Source organism: Pseudonaja textilis, chromosome 2 (assembly GCF_049901715.1).
Source record: "Pseudonaja textilis isolate UNSWEBS1 chromosome 2, rPseTex1.2, whole genome shotgun sequence".
Taxonomy (NCBI): Eukaryota; Metazoa; Chordata; class Lepidosauria; order Squamata; family Elapidae; genus Pseudonaja; species Pseudonaja textilis.
Window position 1 is genome coordinate 151,861,791 of NC_141991.1, and position 22,619 is coordinate 151,884,409.

At 43.7% G+C, this 22,619-nt stretch overlaps 1 protein-coding gene across 6 annotated transcripts in view; it reads left to right on the plus strand.

Annotated features, from left to right (window-relative positions):
* The first annotated feature begins 10,980 nt into the window (after window positions 1–10,980).
* The window catches only part of ELAVL3 (ELAV like RNA binding protein 3), a 108,430-nt gene continuing 96,791 nt past the window's right edge, over window positions 10,981–22,619 (plus strand). For 2 of the 6 annotated variants that reach the window (XM_087925969.1, XM_026716757.2), the window contains exon 1: window positions 10,983–11,082. In XM_087925969.1, coding sequence (XP_087782095.1) covers window positions 11,014–11,082 — 69 coding nt within the window. In that variant the 5' untranslated portion in view covers window positions 10,983–11,013. Of the gene's footprint in view, window positions 11,083–14,520; window positions 15,161–22,619 lie in introns of those variants that run through there. The other 4 variants (XM_087925970.1, XM_026716755.2, XM_087925968.1 and 1 more) reach the window with 3 other exon arrangements.

Below are 22,619 nucleotides of genomic sequence, written 5' to 3' on the forward strand. Positions count from 1 at the left end.
CTGTGTGATCTTCTTGCAGCAGCTAACCAGGTGGCCCACTATTTTTTAAAATATGTTTTTGTAGAGGTGTCATTCGCTGTCTTCTCAATTCTGGCTTTGTATGAATCTGTTCTTAAGTCTTATGCAGCCAGAATTAGCCACTCTGTTTGTTTCTTCAACTTTCCTTTAGCCATTGCCAGGTTTTGTTGTTATCTTCTTTGCTGGCTAATGTGTGTCTTTGTAAGTTTTTTGACTGGCCTTGCTATATTTTGCCTTGCTGTATCTTTTTTTCTACTCTTCATTTGGCCTTTCTTGTAGGCCAGTTTGGTCTCTCCAGTATTGAGTAAGCTTTCATGTTAGAGTAGCTTCACTGCATCTTTTTCATTGCTCTTCGGATATTCTTCCAATGCCCTGTTTTCCTTCTTCAGGTGTCTGGTTTACTTGCAACATTCCATGCCCACCTATTTTCCTTGGTAAGTAGAGTCTGTCAACACTGCTACATGGATGAAGGGCATGGCACATTGTTTTTATTTTTCTGGTCTTTCTATCCAAGACTTTTAGTTATGCTTGAATCCAGTCCACTATTCCAGTGGTGTATCTAATGACTGGAGGTTGCCTTGATGGTATTTCCTCTACTGAGTTTGAACTTTAAGATCTTCTTAACTCTAATGATGTATTCCTTTGTAGTCTTCTTCTTGACTTCAGTATGTTTGATGTTGGAAGCTTGAAAAATGCCCAGGTGTTTATAGAGATCTTTTCACTATTTTTCCCTGTCATGGTAGGGCACACTTGTGGAATCTAAACTCCATTGTAATATCTTGGCTGTATTGACAGTGTTGATCAGCGATTCTACTTCAGATGGTGTTTTTCTATAGCCTCAGGTCATTGTTATTATTTTACAACAATATGACATCACAGCTACCAGTTCTTTAGCTGGTATTGCCCTTCATAAATATTGAATTCTTCCCAAGGACATAAGATGTAATAATATATATAGTATATTTGCAATTCCAAGCAGTGTCGTCTTTTGAAATTGACAGGTGGAAATTTTGTCAATGTGCAATTCTTCTCAGTGGTTGTCCAAGATTTTTTGGTATGGCATCCAGTTTGCTGATAACTAATGGGAGCACCATAGCTGGTTTATACCTTTCAATTTCAATTTTCAGTTCTTGATATTTTGTGATCTTCTCCAGTTCTTTGTCTTATATTAAGGTACCCAATGGTAATGCCACATCAATTGTCCACACTTTCTTCTTTTCAACCACAGGTGTGTAGTGAGCCAAGACTTTATCTGTTTTCAGAAAACCCACCATACATTAACCTGCTAATTTCTGACTACTTTTTCTACTCTATATTCCCACCAATTTTTCATTACCAATGCATAATATTTTTACAAATATCCCAGGGAATCATTTGGTGTCTCTGTAATTTTGTTGCTTATAATCAGTTTGTGTGGTCTTCTTAAATGAGCAGAATATATCTACTATTCCTTCCGGTTCTTTGCAGAATCTGCCCTTTGAATCATTTCATGATATTTCAATTCTGGCCCTGATTGCATTAGTTCAAATGGCTTGAACTTGTGCAGCCAAACATAAGCCTTCAATTTCTTTTTTTAACGTACCAGTTGTAAGCCATTGCCAGATTTTATCTTTATCCACTTTCAGAATCAGAATCAGAATAGAGCTAGAAGGGATCTTGGAGGTCTTCCAGTCCAGCCCCCTGCTCAAACAGGAGATCCTATTCCATTTCAGACAAGTGACTGTCCAATCTCTTTTTAAAATCTTCCAGGGACGAAGCACCCACAATGTCTGAAGATAAGTTGTTCCACTGGAAGTTTCTCATCAATTCCAGATTGCTTCTCTCCTTTATTAGTTTCCCTCATTGTTTCTTGTCTTAATCTCTGGTGCTTTGGAAAATAAATTGTCCCCTTCCTCTTTATCACAGCTTCTCAAATAATGGAATACTGCTATCATTTCCCCCTTAGCTCTTCTTTTCTCTAGATTAGCCAAACCCAAATCCTGCAACTGTTTTTTATATGTTTTACTCTCCAGGCCTTTAATCCTCTTAGTTGTTCTTCTTTGCACATTTCCCAAAGTCTCAACATCTTTTTTGTAATGCGGTGACCAAAACTGGATACAGTGTTCCAGGTGTGGTCTTACTACAGGCTTTATAAAGTGGTACTAATACTTTATGTGGTTTTTATTTTATGCCTCTGTTTATACAATCAAAGATTATATTAGTTTTTTTGGCTGCCGCCGCACATTACTGACTCATATTTAAATGATCATCTACTAAGACTCCAAGATCCCTCTCACAGTTACTGTTTTTGAGCCAGGTTTCCCATAATCCGTACTTGTGCTTTTGGCTTTTCCTGCCCAGATGTAAAATCTTGCCTTTAACTACATTAAATTTCATTTTGTTGGATAGGGCCATTGTTCAAGTCTGTCAAGATTTTTTGGGAACCTGAGTTTTTCTTCTGGGGTGTTGGCCATTCCTGCCAGCTTAGTGTCGTCTGCAAATTTGATGAGTTCCCCTTCTATTCCCTCATCTAAGTCAGTGGTCACCCACCAGTGGGCTGGGGACTATTGGTGGTCTGTGAGAAAATTTTGGTGGTCCGCAGAGAAATGTTACCCCCAAAGCACCCCCCAAAGCAATTAATCTAGGTTGCGCGGAAACACAAGGCTGCACCGCCCACTTGGTTGAGAACACAAGGCTTGCATTGCAAACAACACAAGGTAGTGTGGGGAGGGGGGAAAGGGTGAAGGGGGGGAACTTGCCCCACTCACCCCACATGTCTCACCTGGCCGGGCTGCTTCTTTCTTCTTCTGCTTTTGGCTGCATGCAAGGAAAGCAGCAAAAGTCTTACTTTCTCTCCCCCAAACTCTGCCAGCAATGAGTCTTTGAGACCCTGAAAGGCATCCTGCTCCAAGAGGTTGCACTGGGATGACAAGTCTCACAAAGACTCATTTCTGGCAGAGTTTGGAGGAAAGAAAGAAAAACTTCTACTGCTTTCCTTGCATGAAACCAAAAGTCTCTCTCTCTCTCTCTCCCCAAGAACGGAGCTGGAGATAGTATCCTGTGATCCCAAATAAAGAATGATTGATCAGTAGGTAAACAGGGTGGGGAATTTTTCTGAAGACTTTTTTGGGGATTTTCCCAGGATCTCTGGTCCACGGAATTTAAAATTATTAGTTTGGTGGTCCCTGAGGTCCAAAAGGTTGGCAGCCCCTGATCTAAGTCATTTATGAAGATATTGAAGAGTAATGGGCCTAAGACAGAGCCTTGTGGTACCCTACTGCTTACTTTTCTCATATAGATGTAGTACCATTAAGGATTACTCATTGAGTACAGTTTGTCAGCCAGTTACAGATCCATTTGATGGTGATGCTGTCTATCCCACATTTTTCTAGCTTACCAAGAAGTAGGTTGTGGTCTACTTTGTCAAATACCTTACTGAAGTACTATGTCCATAGCATTTTCCTGCTCTATTAATTTAGTCACTTTGTCAAAGAATGTTTTTAAAAAACCTGTGTTGGCCAGCAGTTATGCCTTATTTGTTTCTAGATATTCACAGATCTATTTTTTGATTATTCTTTCTAATATCTTATAATATGATGTTAGGCTGATTGGTCTGTAGTTTCCTGGGTCTGTATTTTTTCCTTTTATGAAGATGGGAACCACATCAGCTCTTTTTCATCTAGGTCATGCAGACAATGGTCTAGGAAGCCAAAGTTCTGTTGACAACTCCACTTTTTAAGCCAGTGGTTCATTTCTAAAATTCTTTGCTCCCTCATTGGATGTTGACCCTTTGTTAGCAGTATAGATGAAAGCACCAGTTGCACTCCTAATTCTTTAACTTTAGCTGCTTGTAATCTCATTATTGTTTTCAAATTCATTGTTGTGTCATTGGTCCCCATATGTAGGAGAAGAAAGGAGTTGGGGTTGATTATTTTAGTAAGGAACTCAATTACATCTTTGAGTTTTGCTTCATGGAGACTATATAACTCCCTAGATTAAGTGCCTGGTCTTTAGACTATAGTTTCAGTTCCCCTAAGAATTGAATCTCCTATCACAAATATTCACAATATTCAAATACTTTTTCCCTAGGGAAGTCTGGAATACTTTTCTTCCCATCGCAGGAATGCTGGGTTGTGTCTCTTTTAAAGAAACTATTGATGAATGCTCTTTTGTGAATGTCTGTATATTTTTTTCCAGAGGAAAGGTTATGAAAGTGATAGTTCAGTTCCAAGGGGGCTTCATTGGAGTGGGCTATGGTAGATAGTAGGAGCTTTGCTCTTGGTTGTTTTCTTCTAAGACTGACATGTTTCCATTAGATACTTATGTAGGCTCACTTTTTACGGAAGCTCTTTGTTCCCCATTGTGTTCAATTTGAGTGTATCGGTTTTCTTCTTATGTTGATATATGAGGTCATCATTTTTTAAAGAAACTGCTTGCTCCCTATTGTATTTTATTTTGGTGTAGTCTTCTTGCTTAGGTTGGGATTTCTCGCTTTGCTTATTGAGTTTCAGAGTGCTAGAGTTGGCTGTTTACTAGAGTTTACTATTTCTTCTATTGCCTTTTCCCTTTGAAGGCTTGTAGAAATTGACCATGTTTTCCTTTTTTTTATGAACATTGCAACATACAACTGGAATGAGCAAGTTCCATTATGGTCATATATCAAGGGCTATGCATACAACTTTTTTCCATACAGTTTCAGATCATTATTAATAGTTGGAGTAATAGTAGTATGTTCCAATAAATGTTCTGCTTTTTTAAGTGCAGAATCTGTTTCCACTCAGGAATGTGATGGGATTCTTGCATATATTTCCTATGTGTTCAAATTGTACTTTAAGCAATCCCTAAGAGACCAGAATGGATTTTGAAAATGAAAGTGAATCTATAAAATAAAGAAGGCTAACAGGTAGTAGTCCTGCTCTATGAGCAAAGTTTTCTCATATGGACTATTTGTTTCATGTAAACAATACTAGTTTTAACTATCCCAAAATATTATTTGTTCATAATCATGAGCAAATGATTAAATTGAATGATTCCTAGAAATAAAAAGATTCAAATGAATTTTCTTCAAAGTAAAATCCACTCAGGAAAAAAATACTCACATTGAACTATTAAAATAAAACTTTTATTTACTATAATTTTGTCGATAACTAGCAAATGCCAATTTTAAAAAGATATAAAGTGCGTTATTGAAAATAAAAAATAAATTCTATTCTGGCTTGTCAGAATTTTTTTGCAGCCCATCCAATCAGCACACAAGTAAATAATTCTGCGGGATTCATTTACATAAGAAACTTCTTTATATACAATACCATACAGCAGAAGCCAGGAACACAGAAGCAATATTCTCAGAAGCAAGTCATTACAGAGGAGAGAGGAGTTACAGAGGTGACAGTTCAGAGGAGGCAGACAGATCCAAGGACAAACTAACTTATATACAGTCCAGTAAGCCTAAGCCACGCCCAGGCTCCAAACTGTCACTTATGGCCCCATACAACAAATACTATGTTTCAGTTTCCAAACAGTCCCCATTGGCTGATTGACCTGTTGCCTTGGCTATTCCAGCTCGTAATTACTTATATACTGACATGGCTAAGCCTAAATCATACCAAAACAGAAAACAATTATTCTTAAGAACATTACAATAACTGGCTTACCATTGCATTAGCAAACCCCGAACTAAAATATTCCAATATGAAACTACTGTAACTGCTAAAATAAAAAAGTCAAAGTTGACTAGCAAGGCACTTCTTTCCACTTGCAACTTGTCTTTGATTATTTGGGAGTGGTTTTTTTTCTCCTGTGGCCATATGGCTTTGAACGTTAAGATTCACAATTCTTGAAAGTATACTTCACATACAGCTATAGATCTATTTCTCAAGCTGGAAGGCACAAATTACTTGTCTTTAATCAGATGTTCTCTATAAAAGGGGGCACTGTATTTTAAGTCCGCATGTACAGGAGGCTAAGTTGGAGAAGAATGCTACAGCGTTTCCCAAGCAATCTCTCAATCTCTGTCTCTCCCCCCGACCCATTGCCTGTTAGTAATGTCATGAGTGCCATTTCTGTTTCCACTTCTGATTGGTTCCAGCTTATCACACAAGAGGTAGAGACAGTGTGTTGTCCCAGCCAGTCTATGGGAATTGGATAGATACACGGGTCAAGGCCTTCATGGACGAGCAGCACTCGCTACAAAATGAGCAGATGGAACCATCTCAGTTGCCTAACAACCTCCCACAATCAGAGAGGCACAAGGATGAATCTCAACCACAGACTCTACACATCAGTTATGCAACTGACGTTGTACGACCTAAAGTATGAGATTCACTTCCCTCCAACATCAAACCTTCCCCAACTGATGTTGTACGTACTAAGGTCCGAGATTCTCTTCCCAGCACCAGCAACCCTACTCCAACGTCTCATGGCCTACCAGGTGAGCAAATTAGCCCACCAGTGCTCACAACAACTTCTCAACAAGTTGACCTGCAACCAATCACAATTGCCACACTTAATCCTCAGGCTAAAGAGTTCTCACCACAACTGCTAAACAACTCTGACACACAGCATGGAACCTACACCCAACCTCAAAAGGTACTACCTACATATGTGGGGGCAGATGCTGACCTCCATAAAGTACTCTCTGATGAACCACGTACCATCCACAACACATGCCCTCAAGCCAGAACGCCACGCCTACGATGACATCATACGAAGAGATGACTTGCACTCACAGAGAAGTAACAGAACCATCACTAAGGTGTGGAAGGTTAGATTTAGCAGCCAGTGATGTGTACAAATTCAGCAACAAATCAGGCAGAAAATATCTACTATGGAAGTCTATTTTCACGAGCACCGCCCAAAGCAAACAGCTGCTTCCCGGTGAAGAACATAAATTTCTATTGGCATGGCTAGGACCACAGTCTCGCTACATGGTGAAAAACATTTACACAGGCTTACTTAACAACCCAGACACTGCTCTAAAACGAGCATGGGATGCTTTGAATCGGAAATATGGTGAAGACACATTGATGGAATACTCACTTCTAGAACGACTTTACAGTTTCCTGTGTATCGCCATCCACGAAACCTGAAAACTAGAGCACTTTTCCAACATCCTTATGGAGCTGCAAACAGCCAAAGAATGTTCTGACTTACCAGGCCTGGCTTGTCTTGATCTCTTCATAACGCAAGAAGCAATCATCGCCAAACTCCCAAAAGAAATATTAGAATGATGGATTGTTTTGTCTGATGCCTTTCTGGCCACAAACCACAGATGAGACCCACCCTTTGCCTTTCTCCAAGAATTTGTCTTCCGGAAAACAGAGTCCTGCAACAGTTTCAGAAATTTTCACCTCAGATGCAGAGTTTACCAACCTAACAGAGACCGCTACCCCAACTCTGGACCTCTCCAGCCTCTACTGCACATCTCTACAGATCATCACCAAACGTCAATACATAACACTGAGATTGACTCCTCATCCACACACAGATGGGGAGAGACCTCATCAGATACAACCCAATTTAGGTCTACTACTTCAATGAGAAACCAGGTTTGTCCTATGCACCACGCTCGTCACTCACTGTATAGCTGCACTGGGTTTGCAGCGAAATCATTGACCCAATGAAAAGAGTTACCAAGGGAGTGCCAATACTGCTACAAGTGTTGCAAATCCAAACATTTGCCTAAATACTGCACAACCAAAGTGCAATGTCACATCTGCAAAAGTGACCAGCACCGACCATGCTGCATCCAGATGCTGAGCCACCACAGCAGATATCTCGCAACCCTCCTTCGAACAAGGAGCCTTACCATACCACAGAAGCACACAGGGCTCCTCGGCAGACTGACAAACCACAACCAATACCAAACATGAGTGTCAACTGCACAGCACTGTGCACCGACTCACCACACCCTCATTTGTGTCTTCCCATCTGCTTAGCCAAAGTGCACCCTGAAGGACACCCTGAAGCTGCCGTGAAAATGTACATGCAGATAGACACTCAAAGCACCTGCACCCTGGCCAGACCCGCATTCTTCAACCTCTTTGAGGTGCAACAGGCCAAACTTCCCTTCACTGTATCAACGTGCCATGGACCTAGAAGCACGGTGGGGAGGAGAGCTACTGGACTTTGCATAGAGTCATTGGATGGAAGTTCCCAGTTCCCACTACTGCCCGTATTTGAATGTGATGGGGTACCGAACAACTGCAGTCAGATTACAACACCTGAGATCATAAGCAGCATGCCTCACCTACAGCACCTGGTTCATCATTTTCCTGCTCTAGATCTGGAGGCTGATATCCTACTCTTGCTGGGAAATAATGACCCACGTGCCTTTCTCTTCTCCGAGTCAGTCAGTGGCCCTGTAGATGGCCCAGTGGCCATCAAATCTCCACTAGCATGGGGGATCTTAGGAATTGTCAGTGACGCTCAGATGCAGACTCCAACCCAGGCAAATGCCTTAGCACCACCCATTCCAACAGCCTTTCAACGCCCTTTGGCACCATCAAAAACAAGAATGACGTTCCAGCCTAAAAAGCCATCACCAATCAGTACACTTTCACAAGGACATCCTAAACGGCTGCCAACAACCACCAGACATCCACTAAGATGCTCTACAAGGGCATGCCTCCGCAACACCCTTTCCAACAGCTTCCTGGTTCCCTTTGACACCATGGAAGCAAGAGTACCATTCCAACCCTTAAAAGCCACCAGAAGTGACCACCAGACTTTCACCTTTGCCAACAAGAGTACCTGTACACCCCCAGAGGTGATCAGCAGACTTGCACCAAGAGGCCAAACTTGAAGATTGAACCTCAAGCTTTGCATGCCTTGCTTTGTTTGATGCTGTATTAATGTTTACTGTTGTTTTTTTTCTAGGTTATATAGCTAACTGTTTATCTTAGTTATATAGTTATATGCTATTCAGTTAGTATTACTGTTTACAGCTTATCTTAATTTATAGTTAATTTTTTTTCTCTTCTTTTACTAGTGGAATTTACAATTCCAGGCGGGGAGTGTGCTGTCCCAGCCAGTCTATAGGAATTGGACAGTTACTTGGGAATTATGAGCTGTCCCCTTAAGGAAATGCATCATGGTAAATGTAGTTAAAGGTATCCTGGGAAATGTAGTTTATGTCACGTGGCCACATCTGTAATCCTGATTGGTCACTAGATTGACCCTCAAGGGGTTGGGGAAGGCTTCCCTCCATTCTTGCCTGGACTCATGAACTGATAGCAGCTTTTCTACCGCTACTAGATGGGTTAGGAGATAACCATCTTTCACCTGCAAGGCTGATATACAAAGGATTGGTCATTATAGAAGAACTTCATCACAAATGTGAGTTACGAAGATACCTGATCTACCAATAAATGTACTTTGTTATGGATGTTTTGTGGAATTTATCTATCTGCATCTGCACAGCTACAAATCCACCTCTGTGCATGAGACAGAACAGAGAGAGTGAAATGAGTCAGGAGAAGCCTAATGAAATATTATTTACACACATGGGTCTTCAGTCCAGCATCAAATAAAGGATGACTTTCTTCTCCCCAATTCAGATAAGGCTAGTGGGTCTATGTGCACCAGTAGATGGACAGGGGAAATTCTCCAAAGCAAAATTCAAAGGCATATTCAAATGGTATCTGGATAAGATCCAATCAAGAGGTGTCAAAAACATGGTAGTAGCAAAGATGCCAGCATAAAAGTGAAGGCTAGGGAAGTTTAAGGAAAGAATATAGGAAGCAGACACACTGAGCATGTTTTATATGTTTGAAATAATGGAGGATCAAAGTGGTATCTTCAATGTGGCCTCTTCCTCTCTTTTCCCATAAAAAGCAAATGAGAAAGGAGCAGCCAGTCCAAATACTGATTTCCTGTTTTGAACATTTCTATAGCTACATAAATGGGAATACTTTATTTAGTGGGGATTCTAACAAGAGCTTTGCTAGTTTTTTTATTCTGAGAAGGAAAGTTAAAAGGCTGGAACAAGGAAAGCCAAAGCTTTTCATGGTGATCCAAGAGGTCCTTTCCCTACTGAAGGGAAGTATAAGAGCAGCATTCAATTCCAAAAGCAAAACACTTTTCCTCTGGTATACCTCAGTTCTGGGAGATATTTGGGATGAATTGTATTGGGTTCAAATTTTAAAAAAAACTGCAAATGTATGGTGTTGTTAATCTGATTGTATGAATCTGCCTTCTATGTTGGGTATTGAACCATCAGAGTCTTCTGGGTTTCCCTGGGGATTTCTAGAAAGGAGCCTTCTTCCCTTACCCGAGATCCTGGTTGGTGGCTAGGTTAGAGGTTAGAACTGAGATCTCCAACATGCAAAGCAATGGTTACATTACAAAATTGCAGCTATTCATGAATTGCTCATTGGCTTAATGAGTTACCATACTATGGTTGGAACAGCCCACTGCGGAAGCCTGTAAGAGTTGCCATTAAATGACAGGACTTGTCTTGGCTGCAGGAAATATGCCACCCCCTTTCCACTCACCTACTTCATTACTTCCAGCTCTTTGGATCAAATGACTGCACTTCCGATTGAAATTCTCTTCTGCTCCTGAGTTGTTCAGGTTGTTAAAATGCCTGCCAGGTCCTCACTCCAGGAACAACTGCATCTTGGCAACTATTGTCATGTACTTGCAGCCGAAAGGGATTTTCTCCAGCCTGGCTGGCTGTGATGACTTGGTGGATTGTTGACAACCCATTTCCTCTTGGAGCTCCCTTTTAGAGGATGAGGCCCTGGATTAAGTTCCCACTTTGAGCAGATGCGGGAGCAACTCCCTCAGGATGGATTGGGTGGATGCAATCAGTTTTGGTTCCTCTCCTCTGCAGTGTAATCTGTGTGGCTTGCAGATCTTCCCCATGGAATAGACCCAGCGTAGCTATAATTCACCGGACGTGGATACCAAACCGTTACCTAGTTATGCATGCGTGTCTCTCTCTCTTCCTCTTTCCCCTGGGACTAACTGTGATCCTCTCCACTCCTCTCTTCTCTTTCTCTCTCTCCAATAGAAATGGAAACATTACTGAAAATGAGCAGATGTCCACAGGATCCAGACCGCTATTTCCTGTGTGCAAATGAGGTAGGGGTCATGCCTAGCATTCCTTAAACCAATATTTTTTTCTTCCTCATGGTCCCACCCACTTGAAACCAGGGCCAGTGACCTGGAGATGCTGGAGTCAACAAGATCAGTCCTCAGAGGCCACCAGAAGTGCTGTCTGTTTCAGAATGCTGAACTTTGTTCCTCCTAAAGGGGAGAAACTCAGCTATGGGCTATCAGATGCATGGAAATCCCTGGCAAGTTTGTGTGTGTGTGTGTGTGTGTCTGTGTGTGTGTGACGGGGGGGGTCTTTTTCACTGGCTGCTTTGCATTGGTTGATGGGGCAAGCAGGCATTGAGGGACCAGGATGGGGTGGGGATGAGCTCTCTTGATCTCAGTGGAGAAATGTTCCACAGAGAAACCAGAGGGAGAAATGGATGTTAGTTTTTTGAAAGCCATGGGCAGTATCCCTCATAAACAGGCTGCTCATTGTTACATAGCAAGGTGGGAAGGAGTAATAAAGCAGGGAAATACACCTCTAATGAGACTTTCTGGAAGCAGGGGAGGGAAAGAGAACACCTGAAAACAAAATGTCTCTCTCCAGAGAACTGAGGCTTTGTTGCTGGTAGAACAGCACTCCTGGGTTCTGATCTGAGTTTGGCAAGAGGTGTGCTTGTGTGAGAAAATGCAAAGCATTTGGACCCACTAATAGGAGAAGATTATTTGGAGGTTGGAAGATACGAAAGAAGAAATGGTTGTTGGTGGGTTTCTTCCATTATTATAAAGACTGCCAAGAAAGAATGAATGTCTTTTGCTGTTGCTGCATTGAGCCTTCAATCCCAATTCAACAATTTCTTGGTGAGATTAAACTAAAAAAGCTTAAGGAAAACATTATGAATTAGAATGTTATAGCAGTTATATCGACAAATCTTGATAAAAGACTTGATTTTAAATCATAATACAGCTGCTGAACTGCATGCTTGGCCTCTGCAGATCTCTCTCTTCAGCTCCAGTTATTCTGTTTGTAGAGGGGAAACAGAAATATTCATTGCCTTATAGAATATGGAAAAATGGAGATGATGACTGCAAAAAGTGCTTAAAAAGTGCTATATAAATGATAGCCAGTCACTAAGTGAGGCACTCAGCTGAAGAAATTTATTCACTACTATCAGGAGCAGCAGTAAAATCTTGTTGCATGAAGTACTTCTGTGGAAGAATTCCAGATATATCTTAGAAGTAGAACTAGCAGATGTGTGTGTGTGTGTGTCTGTATGTGTGATTTGACTGGTACTTCAGATTTAGCAATGGACTATTTTTTTTTCTGTAAAACACTGCTCAGATTAATCCCATTCCTAATATTTGGGGGAATGTGTGACAAATCATAAGTGCCATCATTTGAATCAAAGTAGGTATATTCTTCTGTGGAGCAGTTTTTATTCTGGAGAAAGAAAGGTGGCAAAACTTCAATCTGAGGTCAGGAAAAAAAGGGAAAGTTTAAGTGACAATATAAAATCAAAACCAAAATGGCTTTTATTCACTCCAGTCCCACAGACCCCTATGGCTTTAGGTGGTGGGTTTCTATTTTTCAGCCCACAGTTCAATTTGGTCTGGTGATCATGGCAAGCGTCTTTTGGATACACTTGGAACCAGGTTAAATTATGGAAGAGAGATTGATATGATTCAAAGATCTATAATAGATTTCAGAAGATATATAATTTAAGCAGAGCTTCCGTTATATAAATGTATCCTACATACTACAAATGTATCACCAAGAAAAAAACAACAACAGAAACTGAAGCCAGTAAGGGCATGACTTCAGATATTTACTATCCTAGTACAGTATCTTGTTGACCTTGACTAATTTTGGGGGGGAAATCAAATTTAGACCTAGTTCGTCCTTGAAGAGGACACCACCAGAAAGACCCAGGACTGTTTGCTAGACTAGAAAGCTGAAAAAACATCCTGGAAGAAGTCTGCCTATGGTAAGCCAATACTGTTGCCACAAAGAGAGCATGAATATGTTATATTGTCTTCAAGAGCCAAAATTAAACTGAAGGACTTTATTTTAGACTCTTCAATAAATCTGCACCAGCTTGTCCCATTAAAAAAATGGAGATCTTACTATAAAAGATCTGGCTCAAGTTGTCTATGTTGCATTGGTATAGCACTATAAGGGCTCCAGATCATAACCAGAACAGCTCCTTTATAAAGAAGAAAAGGATAAGAGATGGAGAGAAGGACAAACACCATAGCAAACTCTCCAGCTAAGCAAGGCCACATGGCTCTTTTCTGTGTCCATTTTCCAGAAAGCAGCAGAATGGGACCTTGCATGAAAAAACTCCTTTGGTTTAATCCCCAAGTCTCCAAGAAGGGCTACAAAAATCCCTTGCAGACAAGTAAACCTCAGTGGGAATTATAATGCCACAAGGTAGAAGGGTTGGGTCAATGATAAAGCAGCAATGTCTTGCTCTCTAAATAGTTAGAGCCTAGCTGAATCAAAATGCAAGAATGTGATAGATGTCTAGTTTTACTGCGCTACTCAGTAGGAGAACCTGTCTTAAAAACTGTGAGATCCAATTCAATTGGAAGGGTACCTGAGGTTCGTATTCATCCCTGGAGTGGATGTAGCATTTGCTCACAACCGAATCGCTACTTTGCTTCTCGGTTCTCTTTAATGAAGGAGGGGCGGGGGGAGAAAAAAAAGAGCGAGGAAATCGCCGTAGGGCGCCCCAATCACGTGAACTCTCTTGGGGCAACTGACCGAGCCCCTCCGCGAGGGCAGCCTTTGTGTCTCCCCGAGAACGCCACGCCGCCAGGGGAAGAGCAGAGGCGTGCTTGAAAAGGCGCCTTGAGCTCGTCTTCGGTGTGCTTTCCAGGCAGGCCCGGCCCCGTTCCTTTGCGGCCCGGCTTGCCGTGCGGAGCATCCTTGCCGCTCTTGCAGTGGACGCCGAAGGGCAATTCATGGCCGCACTTGCTGCGTCTGAATGTGGCGATTCAGCTTCAGGCGAGCCGGGACTCTATTGGAGCCCTTCTCCCCGCATTCGTTCCTCCCCACCACCACACACCGCTTTCTGGGGCACAAACCTCCCTTCCGCCTCGTCTTCCCCTAAATGGCGTCTTGCTTGGTTCCATCTCCTCCCCACAACGCTATTGCTCAGAGTGCTCTCCTCTAAAGACACTCTGAAGACAAGGGAAGGAAGGGCAATGGGGGGCTGGGGAGGGGGGACGACTCGCCCAAGCATTCGGCTCTAACATTAACCCTCCCCTGTCGACTTCTCCTCGGCGAAGTGGAGGGTTCTAAAGAAGCGGGGAGGGGCGCGGCTACGCGATGGGTTGTATCCACCAACCAATGAGTGCGGGGTTCATAAAAGCTTCTGGCCCGGTAAGGGCGGGGGGGCACAAAAAAGGCTGAGGGCGGCGAAGGGGCGAGCCCAACTGCCCCCCCCACGGACTAGCCCCTTGCCTGAGCCTAAGACAGCCTCGAGGGGGGCTGGGAGGAAGAGCACCCGCCCATCCCCCTCCGGCCCCCGTCAATATCTCCGGGTGTAAATAGTCAAGGGCGTTTAAAGGAGCATTGTGTGCTCCTTCGCGGGTCGGTCGCCTGCGCCTTCTCCGTTTTTTACTCTATTCTTTTTCCTTTAAATCTTTTTCCTTTAAAAATCCATCCAAATCTGTTTCTTCCCTTCTCCTCTCCTCCCTCCCGCGTTTTTTTCTTCTTCGGTTTGTTTCTTTCCAGATATTTGTCACGCTTTCCTAAATCCCGCTTTGACGCCTGCGATTTCCCTCTCGCTTCGGTTCCTCCCTCCCTCCCTCCCTCTACCCCAAGAAGAGAATTGGTTTGGTCAAGAGCGGGTTTCTTGCCGTTACCGCGCAACCATTTTTATTCTCTTTCTTCCCCTCCGCACGGGCGGACCCCCCTTTTGTATGCGACACTGCAGCTGGGGGGGTCCAGATCACCATCGATCGGGAAGGCAGAGCGACCCCTCCCGCACACAGGACCAATCCGTTCCGACCCGCCCCACCCGGGGAGGACGAAGAAGCCCGATTGTACGGCAGTCCACGTCCTCCGAGGAGCCGCCGCCGCCCGGCTGGACCCCGGCGCTCCCCCAGCATGGTCACTGTAGGTATTTCGCGTTTCCGTCATTCCTGTATATGCCTTCAGTGAGGAGTCGATGGGGGTCCCACCCGCCTCTCTGGCTCTTTGGCCTGGAAGGGCGAGGGAGAGCGAGATGTTGGGGGCGGCGGAAAGGGCGAGCAGATTTGCCTCCCCTCCCTGCGTTTAGGCGGGGTGAGCTTTGAGAGGTACAGCATAAAATGCCCCCCGGCCCCCTACCCGCAATGAAAGGCGCAGATGTGCTTGGGCAACTCACACCCACACCTGAGCCGGGCTGCGTCGTGTGGGTTGGGAAGGGCGAGTGCGGATCCTGGTGGAACGGGTGGCGTGTGAACGCGAGCCGGGTCGATCGCTCCCATTCTAACGCGGCGCGACGGGGCCGGCTAGCGTAGGCTTTTCTTTCCGTGCTGGGGATGGGGAAGGCTGAATGGTTATGCGGATAAAATAACCGTCCATTCCCTTCTCCACCCATCGTGGTCGAGGCCACGCCGGAAGGAAAGGGAAAGGACATCTCACCCCCCCACCCCCGTCGCGAGCAGCAGGGCCCCCATTGACGCCTAATCAGGCGGCGTGAAATTCGGACTAGGGTGTGTCTCTCCTCCCGTCTCTGCGTGTTTTCAGGGGGAGGGGGAGAAAGACACCGAGATCTTTGGGGGAGGGTCTCTTTGGGAGGGGTGCCCAAGGAGACCTTGCCCCAGCCGGCTGCGCATTTCCGCAGAGCTTCGAAGGGTCATTTTGTGCACCTTCTCCGCCTTGGGCTGTCCGCACATCCCCGGCGGGCAACCGCTTGTGCCTTGCGCACGTCGGGATCCTGCAGGTGAGGCGCTTTCTCTGCGGATCGGAGCGCCTCGGGTTGCCTTGACAAGAGAGGCGGCTGCCCGCGGAAGTGGGGGCTGGAGGGGGGCCTTTTCCAGTCTCACTCACCGACGCGCATCTTGAGGCGTCAAGGCGCAGCTAACCGCCGACACCTTAGGCGCAGTGGAGCGGGGGCGGGACGGGAAAGAGATTTGGAGTTGAAATACCGGGGATGGGGAAAGAGGCTGCCATAATCGATCCCGTTGCAACGCGCCTCGGTCTAGAACCTGCATTTCTACGCTGCCGCCGCCCCTACCCTCCGGTCGAAGAGACGGGAGTGGAGAAGGACGCGCTGCTCCCTCCCGAACGCGTTGCATGTCGCGGTGTACTTGCAAATGCCAGCTCTTTTCCTTTGCGAAGCCCCCACCCTCCTCCGCCGTTTCTGCTTAGCGTAGATGGTCCCATTTCGTCAGCCCCACCCCACAAGCTGCCGACAGGAGCATTGCAACTGAACAATAGGAGCTGGCAGCAGCCTAGGGGAGAGGTCGAAGTGCCTCCTCCGCGCCCATTCGGTTTGCACTAAACTATTGCAAATGCTCATCCCCTGGCTGTGAAGAGGAGGGATGAGGGGCTGGAAAGGTGAAAGAAGGGATGGGAAGGAAGAAATGTGTCTCCATCTGAGATGGAGGAAAACCCGGTGCATGAGAGGTGGTGATGTTGGGAGCCACGGAGGGCAGGTGGCAAGACCCGAATGGCTTTGGGGGTGCAAGAGGGAAGCCCCGCAGACTGGGTGGATGCAAAAGGACCACCCTTTGCAAGAGGCACGATGAACACTTTCCTTGAGGCAAGAAACAGACCCTTTGGACACAAAGCCACATTGACCTTGTCGCAATTGCTCTGGGTGTCCCCCCCTTTCCTTGCCGCATTGTATACCCCACCCTTTGGAAATAGGGCTTGCTGAGAAGCAGGGAGGAGGGGTGTCCAGTGGGGTGTTTGCCATGGATGTGGGGTTCTCTTTTCTGCAAGAGCTGCCTGCCTTGTGCTGGAGAGGGAAGTAGAGAGAAAAGCCAGAGGGTCAGCAATGCAGCAGAGAGCTAGTGAGCCAGAGATGGAGAGGAAATTGGAATCTTCAAGTTGCAAGCAGAAGGCTGGGGTGTGTGCTGGAGCAGGGAGGATTGTGGGGCTTTTGCAGCTGTGGGGCTTTTGCAGGCAATGTGGGGGAGTGCCTTGGCTGTACAGTTGCTTTGATTTAGCAGAAGGGAAGAAGTAGGTTATTCCATTCATTATGTTGGGTCCCAACTTCTCTCACTGGCAGGGAAAACCCAGATTTTTCTCTTACCGCCCTTAAGTTGTAAAAGGTGAGAAACAATGACTGAGTGGTGCTGCATCAACATAGGTAGAGAGAAGGAGGTTATTTTCTTCCAAAATGGGGCCGATAGAATTACTAAAGTGTGACTTGAAATGGCCTTGTTGAATTGCTTGGATTTATGTTAGATCACTCAATCAGAATAGAGCTGGAAGGGCCTTTGGAGGTCATCTGGTTCAGCCCCCTGCATAGGCAGAAGGCCCTATACCACTTCAGACAAGTTAAAATTCAGGTGCAGTGTGCAGGTCACAGATAACATTTGAAGTAGAAAAAATTACAGAATGACATTCAGTTAGTCTATAAGATGCTGTGTCTTTCTTTACCATTGTAACAGCAATAAAATTACTTATCTGAAATTTAACCTAGACATCATTACAGTGGTGGGCTGATCCTCCTAACAAGTTGGGAGAGTTGCTTTCCATTTTGCAAAAAGGTGAATTGAGGTTGGGTTGAATTTGAACTCTGGACAGAGGCAATATATAGTCTATCAGAACAAAATAGTTCTGATTGGATTCTAATAGTGGCTTTGTTAATGAGGTTGAATGAAGCTGAACTGACAGGTTTTACTTTCTGAGCTTGCTAGTGCTGTGATAAGAAACATAGATGATAGAGAACAGGTCATTCATACTGAACAGCATTAACATGTTTTAAATGGGCCCCAATATATTTTGTGGGAAGAAAGTCAAGTTAATCTATGGTAGCCAAAAACAGGAATAGACTGGCAATACCTATTCAGGCTAACAAATTTTATTGAAAAGCATCAGTTTTTATGACTCCATTTGATCTGATGAAGAGAGCAGCAGCTCACAAAATCTTATGTTTTTGTATATAACTTGTAAGTTTGAAAAGCTATCCAGTCACCTTTTAATACATGGTTCTTTGAATGGGAATGAAGATTAGTGTGTCTTTCTGTCAATACATCCCTTCTCCTAGTTATATATTTTTCCAATCTGTCCCTTTAATTCTAGGGGTTTTTTTTCCCTTCTACATCTTTCACTTCCCTTATCTCACCTAAATCCTGTTTTTGTGTGTGTGTGTAAATACCACTTAGTTTTACTGTCAGAGTATCAGAGAAGTTTTGCATCATTCAGGCTGAGAAACAGTATGAAAATGAGGACAAAATGTTTGTGGAAGGCAGCTGAAACAGGAGGCCACTAGCGTCTTCTAGTCAGAAATACTGGGTTCAACAATGTACTCTTTTAGCTTCCAGGGTGTGTGTTCATTAGTTACAGGAAGGATATTTTTACTGGGTTTGAGCTGGAAGTTACAAGCTTAGCCCCCAGCTTTAAAATGAGCTTGGTAACAGGAAATTGGACCTTTGGGGTTCTATCTATCCTTCAAGACAAAAGAGATGGGAAGTAGGACTCCTGGGTCCCATTAGTTAATATGCACAGCTTGGGGTGGGTGGGATCAAACAGCTGTCAGGCTTTACCAATAGGTGTGGCTGAGGCCAGGGCCTCTCCCTGGAGGGAAGAATGCTATTCTTACTCTTACTCTTCTAATTTCCAGCAGCCTGCTACTTTTCCCCCTAGAATGAACTAAAGAGAACCAAAAAATGGTCATAACTTAGTATTGCTAAAAATGCCTCTGTCAGGATTTGACAACGACTTTAAAGGGGCGTGACTTCTATTGCTTAAAGAGTCTGATTTCTTTTTCTGGTGCAATACCTTGAATCTTTTTTAAAGAGAACATTCTCAAAAGATTCTTAGTGTTCAGAACTAACTCATTTGAGCACCCAGAACCTATTTACATTAATTACTCTGTCTCCCAATTTTTGTTCAAATTGCAGACTTCATTCAAAATGGTTGTGATTTCCGTGCCAGCTGCTGAGTTCTTTTCCCCTTATTTTTCCCCCTTCTGCACTACCTAGCTTTACAAAAAAGTTGAAGGAGCAGAAAGCTTCCACACACTCCGCTGTTTGGAAAACTGATGGCTTGGATTCTCGTCATATTCCACCACCTCCTGGCGTTTCTCATATCTTTGGATAGCATGATGGGTGGTATATAAATTTAATAAATAAATAAAATAATGCTCCCCCCCCAAAAAAAACCCCTCCCAAGCATATGTTGTTTACACAACCCTGCCCCCAGGTCAATGAGCAACATTGAGTGCAGATACTTGTACAAAATAATGAATGAATGATAATCTTTCAAGTAAAATACCAAACAGTGCTGGAAGCGGGGGCGGGGAGAGACTTTGTTTATTGTGAGCAAAGTGAAACTGGACTGCAATCCTTTTAAGTCCTTAGCTGAAGGTGCAGTTAAGTAAGCAGCACAAGCGAAAGTGCACAGGCATAGTTTGCATTATGAGTTCCATGAGTACTTTGGCCTCTCTCTTAGTATTCTGAAAAGTGCTGGGCACCATACGTGTTCTGGTATAAGTCAGACTCCAGCTTCTGACATACTCTCTTGGGAGGTGGGGTGGCCTTTGGGGAGCAGAAAAGACCCAACAGAACCTCGTGGCATTTGTTGAGATCAGCTCCAGGATTCATTTGGCTGTCTCGCAGATAAAACTGAAGAACGTTCCTTGAGGCACATTATGCTTCTAGTATGCTTAATTTAGAACAGGGGTATCAAACTCAGTTTCATTGAGGGCTGCATCAGGTTGTGTTTGATCTCGGGGCTGAAGTGGGCATGGCCAGGGTGGACATGGGCAGCATGACATCACTCGTGTCGAGGGGGTGCCTGTGATGGCCCAAGCGCTCTGCCAGCAAAAATGGGCTCCCTGGCCATGGTTTTGGCTGTGATGGCCTCCTGCAGCCCTCTGCCAGAAAAAAACAGTTTTGGGGGGGGGACACATGCCAACCCTCCTGAGCTCCATTTTCACTGGCAGAGGCCTGCAGGAGGCTGTCGCAGGTGAAAATGGAGCCTGGGACGGCTGGGCGTGGCCCTCCTGAGCACTGTTTTTGTTGGCAGAGGCACTGCGGGCCAGTCCTTTGCTGTTTCCATAGTGGCCCCATGGGACATATCTGAGCACCTTGTGGGCCAGATTCGGCCCACGGGCCTTGAGTTTGACATCCCTGATTTAAAATGATAGTTGTGCATCTTTGAGTTTTCCCCATTAAGGCGTATACTATTTTCCACCATTGGTTTCTTACAGATATATATTTCTGCCTATTGATTATATTCCTTAAGTCTTCGAGAAGCTTTCCCACCCTAAATTGATATTTCCACATTTCAAATCAGTTGTACCCGGTCAATCTCAACTTTTAGCATCTACGGTGTAACAAATTGAGCAATTTATTTTGAATTGATATGCTGATTTGCAACTCATAAATTGTATAGTTTTGGTGGTTTTCCACATCCATTCAGAAATATCCAGCTACAGCAGTGGATACCTTACATTAGAGAAAAGGTAACCTTATCATTACGCTTTCTTGAATCTAGTTGGAAATTTTGAAGGTATTAGAGAAAGCTCTCATTGAGAAGGGAGCATTGCTCCTTGGAAATAGATACTATAAATTTCCAGAAAATCAATGACCTAAATTGGGAGCTAGTTCTTGCTAGGGCTTTCTCGCTGTTTTTTGTTGCTCCGTGGTGTGATTGTACATCTTTCACATTGTTTCCAGCTGACCTTTTAGGGCAGGATGAGCAGCCTGCCATTTCTTTGGAACCCTTCTGGCTGCAATTGCTGAAAACGGTGATGGCCCAGTTTCTTGCTGTCATCAGAGAAGCAGATGAAAACTGTAGTCTAAGCCTTTAACAAACATGTCACTATTAAAAAAGAAAGAAAACCTGAATTCTACTCACAGGTATGACATGAATCCACCCCCTCAGCTTTCTCCAAAATAATAAGGGCAGCAACTGGCTACAAAAAGATTGTGCATCCCTTATTTAGAAGAATGAGTTTTGGTGGATGATTTGGGGGTGATTGATTGCACAGATGATGAATCTTGGCAGCAGCAGTTTTTGATGATTGTTTGTTATTCCAGATCTTATACCATGGCTGCAAGGAAGCCAGTAGGTTGTATAATAGGGTCTAGTATACCCTGTCTGCAGACATTTTTTTTAGAGTGAAATGTAATATTTATAACTGGCATAGATGAAACTGCATTTGTAAAAGGAGGAGAATTTGGTCAAAACTAAATGTTATTTACATTCATATTTTAATTTTACATTAAGTCTTGATCTAATTATATTCTCATAAAATTGATGTGTGATTGTTTCCTATGTATGTAATACTATTTCCGTTGTTATATGTTAAAATTATAGTTGGTAGTAATTTTTGGAAAAGTTTAGAGGCCGTGCCAAGAGTGTTTTGGCCTAGCTGTGTATCTTGGAATGAAAACAAACTCAAGGAAGAGCTATCCTGACTCTCCTTTAGTTCTTCCAAAGACATCAGTCCCATAATTTCCAGAGTAATATTGGGGGCCTTAGCTTATCCTACTGAAGGGTAATGCTTCATTTCAAATATCCTTTCTATGCAAAAGATCATTACTTATAATGACTTCTTTTCTGGACCAGGAAGCCTTCCAACTGTGTGGCATTCTAAAGCATTTTAGTAAATGCTCTGTGAAGGACTACGTTTTGCTGTATTCAGTCTTTGCCAGCATATTGCTTTATAATCTCTTAAACTTGCTGAGGTCCACTTTTTTTGCTTTAATGGCAGTCTGCAATGCTCTTGCTTCTTCTGGCATTTTAATTGCTCTCCTGGATTGGTCTGTTGTTCCTGGGACTCTGTGGTGCTCTCTTCCTTGCTGTTTAATGTGGTGAATCCAGAGTTCCTATAATAAGTAACTGGGAATGAAATGAAGTTTTAATAAGAGCATGCTGTCCACAGAGGCTGTCTACAGGGGCAAAGAAGGAAGATTGCTTGGACTTTGTTGTAGGCACAGGATAGACATTCCCAATGACGGCGGCCAAGAACTGGTTGTGGGCAAGATCACACTCAAATATCTTATTTCTCTTTGTGAGAGGTCCTTGCTGGCACTGATGATGTTTCCTAGTTTGGGTAGTGTAATCTGTGAAAGGAAACCATTAAGTTCAGAGAGCACCAAGGACCACTCATTTCAACCCTGAGCTACAAATATTCTCCTTTATTGATCTTTCCCTTTGTGCCACCCTCTTTTCCTCTGGCCAAATATCTGAATTGCTTTGCTTGCAAAGGTTTTTTAAAGGTAGGGAAAGAAGAGTGTTTAGTTTTGGGCCCACAAGTTAACCTTAGTTTCAGTCATGAGTGTTTATATTATATACTCTAATTTGAGGTATGCAAAGTATAAAGGGCAGAAAGAGACCAAGAAGTAGCATAGTAAACAATTTTTAAACAAAATTAAATATAGGAAAAGTGGGGGGGGAATCAAGTTTA